Below are 15,805 nucleotides of genomic sequence, written 5' to 3' on the forward strand. Positions count from 1 at the left end.
TGAAAAGCCGCAAAGTTGTAGCACAGTAAAGAAAAGGGCTAAATCGCAAAATCTGAATGCTGACAAAGGCCCCAAAGTTTTTAGTGTGTTCACATCCAATTAGTGTTTGGTCCATTATATAAAAAGCATTCAGCTGTGACTTTCAGATGTGACGTTTAATTTCAGATGCAGTAGTGTAAAGTATTAACTATTACTAATTATTGTTGGTGTTGATTTCAAAGAAGGACTTTCATGCCACAGCAAGTTTTTTAACCTATCAGACAAAGAATAAACAAGCCCAGGTGCTTTTGACTTGTTTTTCATAATTATTCTTGCTGCACTTGCTCTAGTGAAAGTATTTACACTTGCACCTTCTCAACCAGTCTTTTCTTACTACTTGATCCTGCAGCTGTGAAATCATGATACATGTGGTATCACAAAATACTATCACAATGATTTGTCTGCAGGATTAAGGAGAAACAAATTGTGTGTGTGTCAGGAGGGGGAGCGAAATAAAATTCTGATCTGAGCAGAAGTATCTGAAATAACAGAACAGAGACTATGGATAATGAATTCTTATAATATTTAAATTTGCTTTAGTGTAAAAGCCCTTCTCTTAAAGCTGAAAATGGATAAACTTCCAAATGCCACTTCATAAAGTATGTCTACATTGCAAGAAAAGGTGTGTTCACAGCAAAGCAGGCATACCCATGCTAGCTTTAATCTAGCTAACATGGGTAACAATAGCAGTGAAGACACAGCATCACGGGGTAGCAACCAAAATACAATTTTCATTGGGGACTCTGGGTATCTCTTGAGGTTGCTAGCGCATGCCACTTTCCTTGGAGCTATGAGGGACAGCCATACATAATGCAAGACAAAGGGAATCCCTACCCTTTGCAAACACTGAGCGCAGTCCCGCACACACTTCACATTAGCAGGCTCATGCTTCCTTTTCACCACTGTAACCTGAGCAAACACAGCTGGAATGCACAATAATGTCTAACAAAGACTGGGGAAAATCTAATCCTGTTTATTTTGGCTTTTTGCATTAAAAAGGGGGGCAGGGCAGAGGAAGGAAAGAGACAGGAATCAAGACACGATGCTACACTTTAGCAGTCTTTAGAAAAACCCATTTAACAATTTTTTTTTGTTCACTTGGCAGGGAAAGCTTTTTCCTACAAGTTATAAATTACAGAAAGTCACAGGTCACAAAAATGAATTCATTACATAAAGGCAGTTCAAGCCTACAGCCAGTGGGGGTTCAGGCTTGTCATTAAGTAGTTCCGATTCACTGTACAGCAAGTCTTCCTCTCTACCAACTGTCAAGCCTGGATAATAAAAATTCAAATAAATAAATAGAGAGAGGGCATCACACTGGCTCCCACAATCTCTTGGATACTTTTGAACTGGCTTCAAACTTAAAAAAAAAACCAAAACCATTTACATATAGGGCGGTGACCACCAAGCATGTTGTGAACTACAGTCTCTTGCTAAATATGAAAAGCAAAACTAGAGCACAGGTCCAGCTCTCTGCAGGGCTTCTGAATTTATGAAGCAGAATAAGAGTATCATCATCCTGAAGCTCCCACTTCAGACCTCCTGCAACTTGGAAAGTCATTATCACCCGGTATTGCATTGTATTGAGCTACAAATGAGCACTGGGCCTTTCTTAGATAAATGTGAGTTTTACACAGAAACCAGCACCTCTATTCTAATGCCACAATTGGGTTTGCAGATTTTCTAATGAGGGTTTGATCCTGTGATCTTGCAGGTGAAAGTTTTGCCTCTATGGAAATTGATCCTGCACTTCTCAACACAGCAAGTGCAAATGCTCATGAAAATGTAGGTCTCTTACACCCAAACCTTAAAAGGGGCTTGGTTTTCAGTAAGTGCTAAGCACCCAAATGCCTAAGGCCACTGCAAAATGTATCAACCTAGGCTCCCCAAATCATTTGTCAGTTTGGAGAATGTAGACCAAGAAAAACATTGCTGAGTGGGACAGAGAAGCATAAGGAAAAGAAAGATGACTACAAGTGTCCTAACAGTTGCAAGGATAAAGAAAAAAAAGAGAAGTGTAAAGGGCACAAGAGTAAAGTAAAAGAACTTTATCTATTTATCAAGTCATGGGCTGAAGGTTTAAACACAAGTGAACTCATGTAAAACAAAAAATCACAGGTACAATTTCACACATGGGCGTTATGGGAGTCATTAAATCAAACCAGTGAGAAGAGATGCCACAGCAGGTTGGAATGCTGCCCAACTAGGGTATCTGAGGCAGAAATGCAGCTAAGGGAAATATCAGGTATTTTTCTAGTAGTAGGAAGTTATAATGGGAGCTAATTAGGAGGGTATTTGTGTGACGACCACTCACTGTGGGTCATCAGTGGGGATTAAACTCTGGACCTCTTGCGCTAAGGCCCTAATTCAGCAAAGCACTTAAGCAGGTACTCAGTTTTAAACTCATATTCAAGTCCCATTGAAGTCAATAAGACATAACTGCATTTGCTGAATATGAATCTGCCTGAGCCCATACTCAACATTAACAGGCCCAGTAAAGTGAATGATATGGGCTACCCCTAACTTGACCCCTTTCTCCACATTTTGCAGGACTACCCATTACTTTGGAAGGCACTGGACTTAGGGCTAGGTAACCTGGATTCTATTCCTTTTTCTACCACCAACTACCATTCTTTGCATTTCAGTTTCCACATCTATAACACTAGAATAATGTTGTCAACCCTATGCTGACTGATGGCAGATGTTAGGACCATGCAGGTCAGTTTGCCATTGGAGGAAAAAAAAAAAATCAGTGACATGGCCTCTGAGCATGTTCTTACTGTAACTTTTTTTTTTTTTAAAAAACACGATACACACCAGTGCTTAAACTACGTGCTCACAAACTTCATGCAGGCAAAGCCCTCTTTCAAGTAACTCAGTCCAAACACCAATGCCCAGTTCCCAGGAAGCAGCTCTGCCCCAAGAATTGACTCCAGTGAGAGAGATGTAGCTGTTTGCCGCAACTCCCTTAAAAGAACCTGGATCACACAAAAATCTCTAAAATACATAATTTCTTCAAGAACTGTACTGTGTCTGCATGCTCAGAAAAAGAACCTATAAAGACATGAAACAATGCCATCTGGTGAGTCCTGCCATAACAATACTCTTCCACCTCGGTACAGTACTTGGAGAGCTCTGGGTGAAATGTACTGAAAATATTCATTATTATTACTTCTAGAGCTGGGTGAAAACCAGGTCTTTTACGTCACATAATACCGGTGATTTTTTTTAAATTCTGTTTCAAATAGAATAAAAAGAAAAATTCAAAATGTCCTATTAAATGTTATTCAAGAAAAAGAAAGAAAGATCTCATTTTGAGTTAATCAGAATGTTCCAGTTTGATTAAATTGAGAAGTTTCATTCTGATTTGGACTTTATTTTATATTATATAAAATTTGAAGAAAAAAAAGAAATGAAAAGTTGTTTCAAAATGGGGAAAAACATTCAATTAAAAAAAGTCAAAACTGAACATTTTGATCTTACTGTAACACATTTTTTCCATTTTTCAAGGAAATTTTTAGTCAAAACAGAAACATTTCTGCAAAACATTATGCTTTAAATGAACTGGCATTTTCCAGTTGAAAAATATTCTGTCAGAAAACTGTCAACCAGCACCTACTACTTTAATCCAACTAATATCTCATATTGAACCTGATCTAATTCAAGCTGATTTTATACCAGTGTAATTCCACTGACTTAAATAGACACTATAAAATATCAAAATCAGACCCAGTATTAAAAATTCTTCATTAAAGCCAAGTCTACATTTTTTCTTCCTTAGCTTCTGGCTCATTTTCTCACCATTTTCTGAGACAAGGATGTAAATGGCTAATATTGATATTGTCTGAACTGTGAAGAAAAGGAATGAAAGTGAGATGGACAAGAGCAATAGAAGGAAATAAAGCTATGCATAAACGAAAGGAAAATGATTTAGAAGAAATTGCTTTAAAAAAGTTTTAATAAATAGTTCCATTAGTCTCCTATATCTGAACATGCAAGTGAGGGGCATATTAATTAAATGGAATTCAAGTGGTCCGTAGCATGGTTCTGTTTCACTAAACATTATGGTCCTGAACACCAGTCAGAATTTTTCCAATGACATTTTACAGGTAAGTAATAGCATGTACCAGGACCTGTGGCTGTCATAACTATCAACCTCATGTGCATGGGCCAAGGGCAATATCTGCTGAATACAAACCTTTGTAACCTCCTTGCAGCTCAAATTTTGACTTCAGCTCAGCTGTGACGAGCAGACTAGAAGGTTTCTGAGGCTTTTTTCAATCAGACAATTTCTCCCTTGAGTTGCTATGAGTGGTATTCATCTTGAACTACAAAGACATCAAAAGGCTTTGCCCAGCATACAATGTGGCCAAAGTTGAACCTAGAACCACCATGGAGAGTCTTGGGCAATACATAATTGATATACAATACCGGGCCATTCTTAAAAAAACCCAAAACTTTAAAATCGTGACTTTGCCATCAGATACTGCTACAGCAATAGTCATGGCACTTCTGTACAGTCATATAGGAAATACCTAAAGTGTACTGCAAATAGTGTAGTGATGTTAATTAGTTACAGTCATAACTGGAATGTTTATAAGGTTGGCCAGAAGTAGCGTCAATTCAGGTAGTCATTTAATTGAACATCATCCTGTTGGAAGAGAAGGATTAAAATCAATACACAAATACAAAGAGTCCTGTGGCACTTTATAGACTAACAGACGTATTGGAGCATAAGCTTTCGTGGGTGAATACCCGCTTCGTCAGACACATGTAATGGAAATTTCCAGAGGCAGGTATAAATATGCAGATCCAGACTAACACGGCTACCCCTCTGATACGTTACACAAATACAGAATCTTAAAAAATATTTACTTTCTGCATTTTGATCCATTCTTTTTAGTCTTTTGGATAGAACAAAAGCTAATGAGGTTAACACATTGACTCGTGCGTTTTTCATTGCATAATAGCAGTATGCGTTGGAGCCTTTGTGAGCTACATAGACTGTTCCCTCCTTCAAACTCATATTATAACAAATATTTTAAGAATTATTGGCCCTGATATTCCTGTCTCTTATGTAATTTCACTTCAGTGAAGTCACTCTTGATTTATACTGGTCTAAATGAAAAGAGAATCAAGCCCAGTTTTTCATACAACTTAATAAATTGTTTAAGTCTAAATGATTCTTTAGTGTGGTGGAGTCCTGCTCTGTCCTTGCAGCTCCACAATGGAGCATGCTCAGTTGTTTTATGGGGATGTCACATGACCAGTCCAGGCACAAGTAGGAGTTGAGGGGATGAAGCATGCTCAGTCCAGATCTAATCTTTGTAAATCTTGGCTGATAAACTCTCATAGTCATAAGTCACTACTGAGCAGGTGCAACCAGAAGATTTGTAAATTTTTAAACATACAGTAAACACTTAGTATATGCTCAGGACCACAAGGATTAAAGTAGACTGGATCATGCTAGAGTTCAGCTCTGCCTCCTGTCTAGGTGGAGTAGATTGGGTTCTCTGAAGCCCAAGTGCAGCAATTGTGTCATGCAAGAGATCTAAATGTCATGATACTATGATGAAACCATCTCAAGGCATGGCATCTAAATTCTGTCCTGACTTGTTGGAGATATTTTAGCCCCTGTGTTACAAAGCCCCTTTTACATAATTTCATGTGTAAAAAATATTTAACATAATTTTTCCTAGTCTCATTTTTTTCCTATTGCATCAAAGTGTGATTTTCAGGTGACGGCTCCTATGACATGAGAGAGCTCCTATGACATGGGCTGATGTGAAGAATCAGCCCATACTACACATGGTCATTTGTCCAATGTTATACCACCTGGAGGGAAATTCCTTCCTGGCCTCAAGAATGCTCTTTCCCTGGCTCAATAAACTATTCATTATCTTTCATAGGGGCAAATCATAATGACAATGAATGATCATTGGGCTAAGGAAAGCAAATGAGAAAGACTATCACCTAGTGGTTAGGGCACTCACCTAGGAAGTGACAGGCTAAAGTTCAAGTCCCTGCTCCAATGACTATTTGATTATTTATACACCGTAGCACAGCTTTAACAGGAGAGACGTAGAGACCTCCAGGGACCTTGGGTATATCCCCTGGTTACCAGCCCATCCACCATATCTACACTGCCATTGTTATCCATGCTAGATAGAATAAAGCTTGCACAGGTATGCCAACCCATGCTACCATCACACCTTTCACTTGCACTGCAGACATACCCTCTAGAGTGACATGGAAGAAGACACGAAGATTTGCTACTCTGCAATCCTCAAAGGTTCAGAGTGTTAGTGTGGTTAGCAAACCAAAAATATGGTTTGCTCTCTGAACCTCTAGAATCTGCAAAGTTGGGCTGAAACTCTCCTAAGAACAAGATTTCTACTAAGACTCCTGGTATTTCCAGCACCTGATTGTGCCTGAACTACTAAGAAATAACCCTGTCTCCTGAAATATTGGTGCTTTCCCTTCCAGTCCTGTCGAGATCCAGAAAGTCAAGGGGAGCACAAAAATTATTTTTTTTTAAAAAAGCTGAACAAACTTTTTCACAAAAAAAGTTTGAAGTGAAGTGAAGTCATGTAATCCAAAATGATCCACCCATTTGTATTTACAGTTATCCTTGCCATAGTTTCCACACAAATCTATTGCAATTCAAATGCATATTTCATTAAAAAATATAATGTTGAATAACTGAAGAGAGAGTGGGCCAAATGTACCACTGGGTTCAGTTTTATGCCAGTGGAACTCCACTGAAACTGGCAGATGCACTGGTGAAACCATGATGCGTAGATGAATCAGGCCTTGTAAAAAGTATGACAAGTATCGTTCAAACCAGCACATTATGGTAAATAGGAGAATAATATACATGTATTAACATTATTATTGCTGAATGGAACACTCAAGCTTTGAAGTGGGTCAGACCACAAATCAGTTAGAAGGAAACTTTCATCTTCAGTTAGAAGCCATGTCAGCTTTATTCTACAATGCTAAGAATTCATCAATAATAGTCACAAAGCACACAGAAAAGAAATCAAAGGACCCACAAGCATGCCCAAACCTTTTGCTTTATTAAATGTTATGAACAAATTAAATGACGGTTGTTATCCACATATTCTCTAGTGTTCATACATCAGCCAACTGACAAGCTGTTTTCCGTAACTAGGCAACTGGCCCACAGCCAAACTGAATACACATATTTGCTGCTTGCAACTTTTGCCTTGTAGGTGATCATATAGTTACAATGAATGACATGCTACCACATAATGCTCAAGTTACCACAGTCACAGATACAATGGTTTCATTAATGTATTGCTTTGTATAACAGTACAGTTGCTTTATGCAATATTCCTGGAGGTCTTTTAATTGCCTTTTTGTTTGCTCACTAAACCACAGAATTTGGTAACCCACAATGTGTCTTCCTGTGGTTACTGTGGATTAAAAAAGTTCTCTTGTAGATTTTGTATTTGAGTTTGGACCCTGACTACTGGATACTAAAATGGATTTTTTTTCTTTATGTGCAGACATAATGGAGGGAACGGGATAGATTTCAGCACCTCAGACTTTAGCAGGACTTCTCTGTTTTCTTTAATTAAAACACTTTTGCTGCACACACCCAACCTTGTTGTACAGAACCACATAATAATAAATCATGTGCAGACTATAGGATCTCTGAGTTAGAAATAAAGGACAATTGCAGCTTTAAACCGTGCTGGGAGCACAAAGTAATCTGGCAGTCTCCTGTTCTCTCCCCTCAACCCCCAGCCTCGGCTATATTAATTCTTCGGATTTATATACAGATTCTACATACCTGAATCATGATCTCGGCCTCGTCTTGTATCAAATGATGATCCAGTGGTACTGTGCAAAATTCATTCCCCAGGCAAGCCACACTTACTCTACAGCCCATCAGGCACTGTTGGCACCTGATATACCTGCAGCCTCAGCCTCTTTAATCCAGTTCAGTGAATGGGACCCATCAACTCCACTTCTCTGCTCTCTTTCTAAAGAAGCAGCCCCAAATTTGCTTTGAGCCTGCGACCCTTTGCTGAGAGTCAACATCAAATGTGAGCCAAAATCTGCCTGTACTTGACCTTTTGCTTCTTGGAGCTGAGGCAAGCTGAAGCCCTTTTGCCCTCACCGGTTCTGCTGTTCTCAAAGTCCTTGCCTTTCTGCCTTTTCCCTTTTCTTATCAGAATCCCGTGCTGGCCACATTGTGCCCCCTCGGAGGCTGGGACAACAAATAGGAGTGCTAGTGTCTAAAGCTGTGTCTCCAGCTGGGGAAACTTAGCCTTTCCTATCCTGGTGGGAGGGTTTTTGGATCACTGAATGGTATGGATACAATAACAGGGAAACTAATAACTTGGAAAACAGTCTGTTTTGAAGGGTGTGCTCCTTTTGGAAAGAAGAAAAGAGAGCTATCCAGCAATCTGTCACTAAGGCAAGCTGATAATACCAAAGTAACTCGAGAGCAAATAATGGTTATTTAAAGTCGACACTAAGAAGGACCTTGAAAGCACAATTTTAGAAAGGGAGGAATTTCCTGCTTCTTTGTGTAGTCTCTCTGCCTGTGTACATTAATTAATTCCCCTTGGCTTTTAACATAACTTACTTTTCCTGCCTGCAAAATGATTCTAGCTGCTAATGGGGAGGAAGGATAGTCATGTGGTTCAGGCAAAGTACTGGGAGCCCAGAGAAAGGGCTTTGATTTCCATTTCTGCCAAAGACAAGCATGATCATGTGCCAATCAAATTTTCAAAAGGGAATGCAATTTTGGAGGTCTTAATTTTTTGGATCCCTAGATTTAGAAAACAAAGCCTATTTTCAGAGGCACTGAGTGCTGGCAGCTGCCACTGAAATCAATCAGGACATAGGTGTCTAAAACTGAGCACTCAAACTTGATTAAGTTATTTTGAAAATCTGGTCTGTAGTCTCTCTGTATCTCAGCTTCCTCCTCTGTAAAATAAGGATAATATACAATACAATACTTCCCCACCTCTCTGGAGCGTTGTGAAGTTTAATTCAAGTTTTGAGACATTCCGATACCATAAAGATGATTGTAACTAAATGGTGGTGGGACTTTGTGATATATTTCCCAAACTAATAATGTTTGACTCTATGTCAAAACAACACCGTCTTAAAACAGGCCATTAGTTTCGTCCCTTCCCACAATGCCCTCTGTCAGAAAAGGTTATAAATTAATCATTTATAAACATTTTAATTGAACTGAAATTTTTCATTTAAGGGCTCAACTCAAAATAACTTTTCTTTCATTTATTCATTAAAAAAATCCTATTCAACAGCTTTGTATCACGATTACTATTTATTTGGCTTGCAATAGTGCCTAGAAGCCCTGAGTTCTGAGCTCCATTGTCCTAGGCACTGTATGCTTCTGTAAGGTAGCTCAAGTCACTCAGCCTCACACCTCATAAAATGACTCCAGGCATAATATAATTGCCTAGACATTCTCTGAATGTCATGTGTTCTGCTTAAGTGAGTCCAGCATCCCCACAGAAATAAATATGACTGTATGTGTTGGGCACTTGGGCCCCTTTGAAACCTTCTAACAGCAATTTTGACTTTCCACCTGATGTCGGAACTCATTTATGTGTTGACTGTTTGTCAAGGTGAGGGTTGCAAAGTACACTGGGGCAGTTTCTGTGATGACTTACACAGTGAAAATAGGTGCTCAAAGTCTCCCTTGTTGTAACTTGCATGTTCTGGTCACACAGACTGAATCCCCCAAGGGGATTAGTACCAGACAAAGAATAGATTGAAGGAGGCAAGGTCAAAAAGGGTGGATTGTTTTTCTGTTTGTTTTTGGAATTTTTTTTTAAGTAAAAGTATTATTCAAATCTAGGAATATGGAAAAAAATATTATTGTGTAAGCGCTTCTTTCTTAGCATATGTGAAACACCCCTCAGGTGGCACGGGACTAGGACTCATCACCGAATTTGGTCTGCTGGTTGGATCATTAGTTTCCCTGGCCCATCCTGGGTACTGACGGGGAGTGTGACATGAACACTGAGCCATGGGAAGACCCAGATCATGGGGCGCTTGCTTGTATGGTACCATAGTAATGAAATTACTTCTTGTGAAACTTCTTTAGGCCCAAAAAATCTTTAGTTAACCTTATCCTCAAATTGATTGAAATGCAATTATAGGAATATATATGTGGAGGTCATTTTTATATGATACTCCAAGTCAACCCCCTCAACTAATTGTTGAGCTGTCCAATCAAGTCAGCTGGAGTCAATTCAGCTGGGATTCTGACAAAGAACATCCAGTCTCATTTACCATAAATGAAGAAGGCTCTAATGCAGGGGCAGGCAAACTTTTTGGCCTGAGGGCCGCATCAGGTTTAGGAAATTGTATGGAGGGCTGGTTAGGGGAGGCTGTGCTTCCTCAAACAGCCAGGAGTGGCCCAGCTCCCTTCCCCTTCTCGCCCCCTGATGCCCCCTCCCCGGACTCCTGCCTCATCCAACCCCCGATACTCTGTGTCCCTGGAACCCCCACCCTGACTGCCCCCCACTTTCCCATCCTCTCATTCCTGACTGCCCCCCCGGGACTCCACCCTATCCAACCACCCCTTCTCCCTGTCCCCTGATTGCCCCTTAAACCCCTGCCTCGACTTCCCCCCCGCTGCGTCATCCCACCCCCCATTTCTGACTTCCCCCAGAACCCCTATCTCCATTCAACCCCCCGTTACCCACCCTATGACCGCTCCGACCCCTATCCACACCCCCACCCTCTGACCACCACACCAAACTCCCCTGTCCTCTATCCAACCCCCCCTTCTCCTGCCCCCTTACCATGCTGCCTGGAGCGCCAGTGGCTGGCGGTGCTACAGCCGCACCACCCACCCAGAGCCAGTCAAGCCACTGCACAGCTCAGAGCACTGGGTCAGGCCGGGCTCTGCAGCCCCTCTGCCCAGAGCATTGTGCTGGTGTCATAGTGAGCTGAGGCTGTGGGGGACGGGGAGCAACAGGGGAGGGTCCAGGGCTAGCCTCCTGGACCAGGAGCTCAGGCGCCAGGCAGGAGGGTCCTGCGGGCCGGAGCTTGCCCACCTCTGCCCTAATATGTTAGAAGAACAAGGGTGGGGGGAAGCTTGTGTGAGAGAAGAATCAAACTCAGTAAAATTAGTTTGACAATGTAGCAATTTAAATTCCCTACCCAGTAACTAATGATATGTGGTTTATAGTGCAGCTAAAGTAGTACTGACCCGCTCTGAAGTAATTTCTACCATCTTATTTCAATTAAGTTTTCACTTCCATTTTTTTTACCACTTTGGCAACACTACAAATTGGCCCAGCCACCAACCAAAGATGGCTTAGCTTTGCCAAATGGTTAGCAAACCTCAGTGACCCATGCCAAAGTTTCAGACATCACTTGAATATAATGTCACATCCCTGTCTGCAGCAAGGATTAAACCTGAAACCCACAGATCTAAAACCATGAGCTTCTGTTGTCTGTGCTAAAAGAGCCATTCATCTTAGCTCAAAGCACTATCAGATTTATAAACCCCTACGTACTCCAGCCATTAAAGTTGGACAGAGACCAATGAGGTGTAAGCATGGGTTTCACTTGCTTACACGTAGCTATAGCTATAAAGTACTGACTGACATGTCCACATACTACAGTTGCCCTTTGCTAGATGGAAACTCCCCAAATGTTTGTGAGCAACTCACCTTCCAACATATACCCTAAAAAGAGGCCATTTAAGCCTTCCTACAACTAACAGAAGCTAACAGAGATAACAACAAAGGTTGTTTCAGGAGCCAGCAAACGTGAGTTCTACCCTCTCTGGCTTGTGTGTGCAGCTCAGCGAACAATTATGGCATCTGGGCCCAAATATAGACAGATGATTATGTAAAAAGCAAAGCACACAGAGTGCAGGAGATCTAGATTTAGGTCCCACTCCTACAAGGTGCTGAGCCTCTCTTGTGAGACGCTGCAGGCCCTCAACTCCTGTAAAGCAGGAGTTCAGGTTGCTCAGCATGGGTACAGTGTCAGGCTCGTGGTCTTATAACTAGGTAGCCAGGTGTGTAAATTTTAAAGGAAATATTATTAGTCAAAAGTACTTATATTTATATGACAGCTGGACAATGTTGCTGATGAGTTGCTTCTTTAAAAAAAACTGTTCAGAGTTTCTTGCTTTCATGCATTTACTTAACTATTCAATATTCCTCCAATGCTGATACAGTTTAGGAAGGGTTCCAACTTTGTCCTTACCAAAAACAGAATGAGGGTGGGGGAAGTCAGACACTAAACACCAAAGCTCTAATGCACAATGAATTCAAATTAACTAAGTAATTGTGGTCGAGGCCCAGGTCACTTCCTGAAGAATAATGACCAGCTGAGAGAGCTAATGGCTTGAGGCAAAGCAGAGAGTCATTAGCACTGAGCCTGCCATTAACTCTCCAGGAAATGCACTGGACTGGAGTCGTTAATGAAATTATAGTAAATCGTTTGGTGGGGGAGAGATTATTCAACAAAATAAACTTTTCCTTTGCGGTACCATTATTCTTACCAAGCATCTCAAGAATGAAATGTATTTAATAGCCCTGCTTCTGTGCTGGAGCATCTAGAGAGAAAAATGGGTGGCACGGCAGCAATTCAGAATTCTTTTATGGCTTCCTACTGCTCTCATTGAAGCCAATGGAATTTTTGCCATTGCCTTCACTGGGAGCAGGAACAAGTCCTAAATTCCTCACATTTTCTCAGAGTTGTGCCACTCTCAGCCTTCTGTTCCTCATCTACCGAACTCCCCTCAGCATCAAGCAGTCTTGTTATTCTACTGTCCTGTTGCCAAAAGACGCCAACTAACCATAGCAATAAATATTTGAGGCTGTTTTTTATTTTACAAATTCTTTGAACATGAGGGAAATTACTCCTTTTGAGGAAAAGAATGGCACGTCATTCATTCTGGCAGGGCACAGAAGAAAATGAACCTTAAATGTGAGAAATAAAGCTATGATTTATTATGAGCCAACAAAGCTCAGTCAAAAGTGTTTTGCATGGGGCATTATTGGCTGTAATGGTTAGAGCTACTAACTAGACAGAAATACCAGCAATGCTCAACACAGTTCACATTTTTCAACAGCCAGTACAAACATTAGTTAACCCACATCTCAGCCCCATTGAGGTAAGTAGCAAGGCAAATGAAGAAACCAACAGCTCTATCCTTCAAGGTGCTAAACACCGGCTTGGATATGCTGAGCCCTATCTGTTCCCAATAACTTCAGTTGGAGATAAACTAGCGACAAATTTTCTGCAATCACTCCAATAAATGTATCATATTTACTGACCATCTGTGTAGGGTCAGTATTGGTGTTGATACTTTTCCAGAAGCTCAGGTAAATTATATCCACTTTGTCTCAACAGTGTTTGTTACACACAATCTTCTCCAACTGTATTCCAACCTCAGTACAGCAGGTCTGATTCCAATCTCACTTGCACTAATTTTATACTGGTGTATCTCCACTGATGTCATTACACTTTTACTCCTCATTTATTTGGGCCTGTTTTTTCTTTCTAAGCCTGCCTTTCCACAGGCACCCAAGCAAGCAACACTTTCACACATATTACTCAGGGGTGTTCTATATACAAAGCAAGCAGGGGATAGGGTGGAAAATACAACTGATTCCTCCCCTTTTCCTTCTTTGTTTAAGATGAAGAAGAAGACAGGAAATCATCCCAAATACTCATTATGTGCCTCCCCTCTCCCACTCATATCTGGAGTAACACAGATCATCCCTCTCATCATGGAAGTTCTTATCAAAACCATGCTGATCTCCATCTAGAAGGGGGAAGCTAAAGCAACCAACCCAACCCAGAGCTAAGTACTGCACCTAGCCAGGATCATAGCAATCCTGCAGCATTTGGTTCACAAACTGAACCCAAGGAAAGGACATAACCCAATCTCTTCAGGTTAGCTTGGAGATGGAGTTAGACAAACTTTAAACTTCAAGAGGAACCTCAACACAGACCGATTTTTCTCTCCCTCCACCACCTCTCTTAACCTCTCCCCCTGCACCAAACAAGCCTTAACTATCAGCCCTGAGTTTTTTCCGAAGGGGCTGATTTCTCATTATTTTAGCAAGATAAACAGTCACAGTTACAACTATGTGAATTTTTTTAATCAAAACTTATTTTTTGGTGAAAAGCGCAGATTTGGCAACACAGATAGCATGTGAACTTGTGCTGATTTTGCCAAATTGTTTAAGTTAGAAAAAAAACCCAAACATCTAACTATTTTTTTTGCAATTGCCAGAGAACCAAAAATCTATTTGCCCAGTTCTAGTCATAGTGTCCCTAAACTGCTATGTATTTATAGACAGTCCCTTGTGCTGTACAAAAGGGTGCTATTCTCTTTCTCATGGCTGAAAATGTGGGAGGTCGTGAAAGGACAGCCAGATGTGGCCAATTTGGCAGTCTTGCTGCATCTGGAAAACAAAATGAACAGACATAGAGAAACACGTGTTTTATAATCCCTGTGAACGTGCATGGAAAGGTTAGAAGGGAAAGAGGCTCTCTTAAAATTCAAACTCACTACTCCCCACTTCTAATTATGCCCTCATTACTGCTTTGTATGAGTACTTCTCATACCCCAAGACAGACACACACACAAACCCCATCAAAATACACAAACTCACAATCATACCCTGTATTTGTGGCAACCTTAAAGTGGGACTCAGTCATGAAAGGGCAAAGCAAACTGCATATGTAAACCTAGATCTTTACTAGTTTGTTTGATTTAATATCATTTTAGCCACTCACAAAGAGTAAGAACAAACACCTAAAAATTACCGTGTTATAAGGATGAAAGGATTCATCAGAAAACATGCCTCTTGAAATACCTTAAATCCAAAGAAAGAAAGAAAGAAAACATTACATAACCATGGTGGATTTCCAATAAAAATATACAGCCACTCAATAGCTGACTATTGTCTGCAAAACTGCTGATTTTTTTCCAATATGCCCTCAGGGATCCATTTAATATTTTCCAGGCATCTTTCCCCCACTGCAAAAAAACAGCAATGAAATACCAGGAAATGGTCCCCAGCTGCTGTAACATTTTCATTTGACAGGCGCTAGAGATTTTGAACTGTTAAGCAGCCCCACTGTGCTCTCAGCATTCCAAATACTTGCAGGTGACTCAGTTTTCATCTTTGCCAGGTCTGCATTACTCACCACCAAACTTGGCGGGTCTCTGTAGCTTGCCTTCAGAAAGAGATGTGCAAATAATTGGTCTGCAGGGGCAAATGAGAAACAGTCTATAGGAGCTGCACACTCAGAGAATGCAATAAACTCCACAGAAGAAACACTACCACATACAACCTCTTTCTGATCCCTCACCCCATCCTTCCCACTGCTAAAAAGATGATTAAAAACATCCCTTTTTCAGAAGCATTTCCTGCTTTAAATCATTGTCAAGCCCTGTGGAGGATCCCTCACCCTACTTTTCAATGAAGGCACTTTATTGGGCTTTCAAGGGTTGAAGTCTTTATGGGCCCCATTATCTTGTGAATGACAAAAATTCAGGGATCCTCATACCATATAAAGCAAACCACCAATATGGTTACCAAATCTTAGGGAATATGTACAGCCTTAGACAGTGGAGAGAAGAGACAAAACACTGCACAGAGAAGTTGCCACACATGGAATCAAGAAACAAGTCCACATGTTATGATATGGGCCCCTAATCTAAAAACACTCATGCTATATGCAAAGATGTTCTCAGGAATAGCCTTCAAGT

General features: G+C 40.7%; 1 protein-coding gene and 1 long non-coding RNA gene across 3 annotated transcripts in view; both read right to left on the reverse strand.

Annotated features, from left to right (window-relative positions):
• Positions 1-8,268, reverse strand: part of TNS3 (tensin 3) — a 350,809-nt gene extending 342,541 nt beyond the window's left edge. For both annotated transcript variants that reach the window (XM_039523944.1, XM_039523943.1), the window contains exon 1: positions 7,859-8,268. In XM_039523944.1, coding sequence (XP_039379878.1) covers positions 7,859-7,957 — 99 coding nt within the window. In that variant the 5' untranslated portion in view covers positions 7,958-8,268. The remainder of the gene's footprint in view (positions 1-7,858) is intronic.
• A 4,683-nt stretch (positions 8,269-12,951) lies between these two features.
• LOC120399383 lies at positions 12,952-15,390 on the reverse strand. The gene is made up of 3 exons (XR_005595120.1): positions 15,241-15,390; positions 14,857-14,906; positions 12,952-14,492 (listed from the first exon to the last, which is right to left on the reverse strand). It is a non-coding gene; the product is annotated as an uncharacterized LOC120399383 (long non-coding RNA).
• Between the last annotated feature and the right edge of the window lie 415 nt (positions 15,391-15,805).

The sequence above is a fragment of the Mauremys reevesii genome, linkage group 2, assembly GCF_016161935.1.
Source record: "Mauremys reevesii isolate NIE-2019 linkage group 2, ASM1616193v1, whole genome shotgun sequence".
In the NCBI taxonomy this organism is placed as follows: domain Eukaryota; kingdom Metazoa; phylum Chordata; order Testudines; family Geoemydidae; genus Mauremys; species Mauremys reevesii.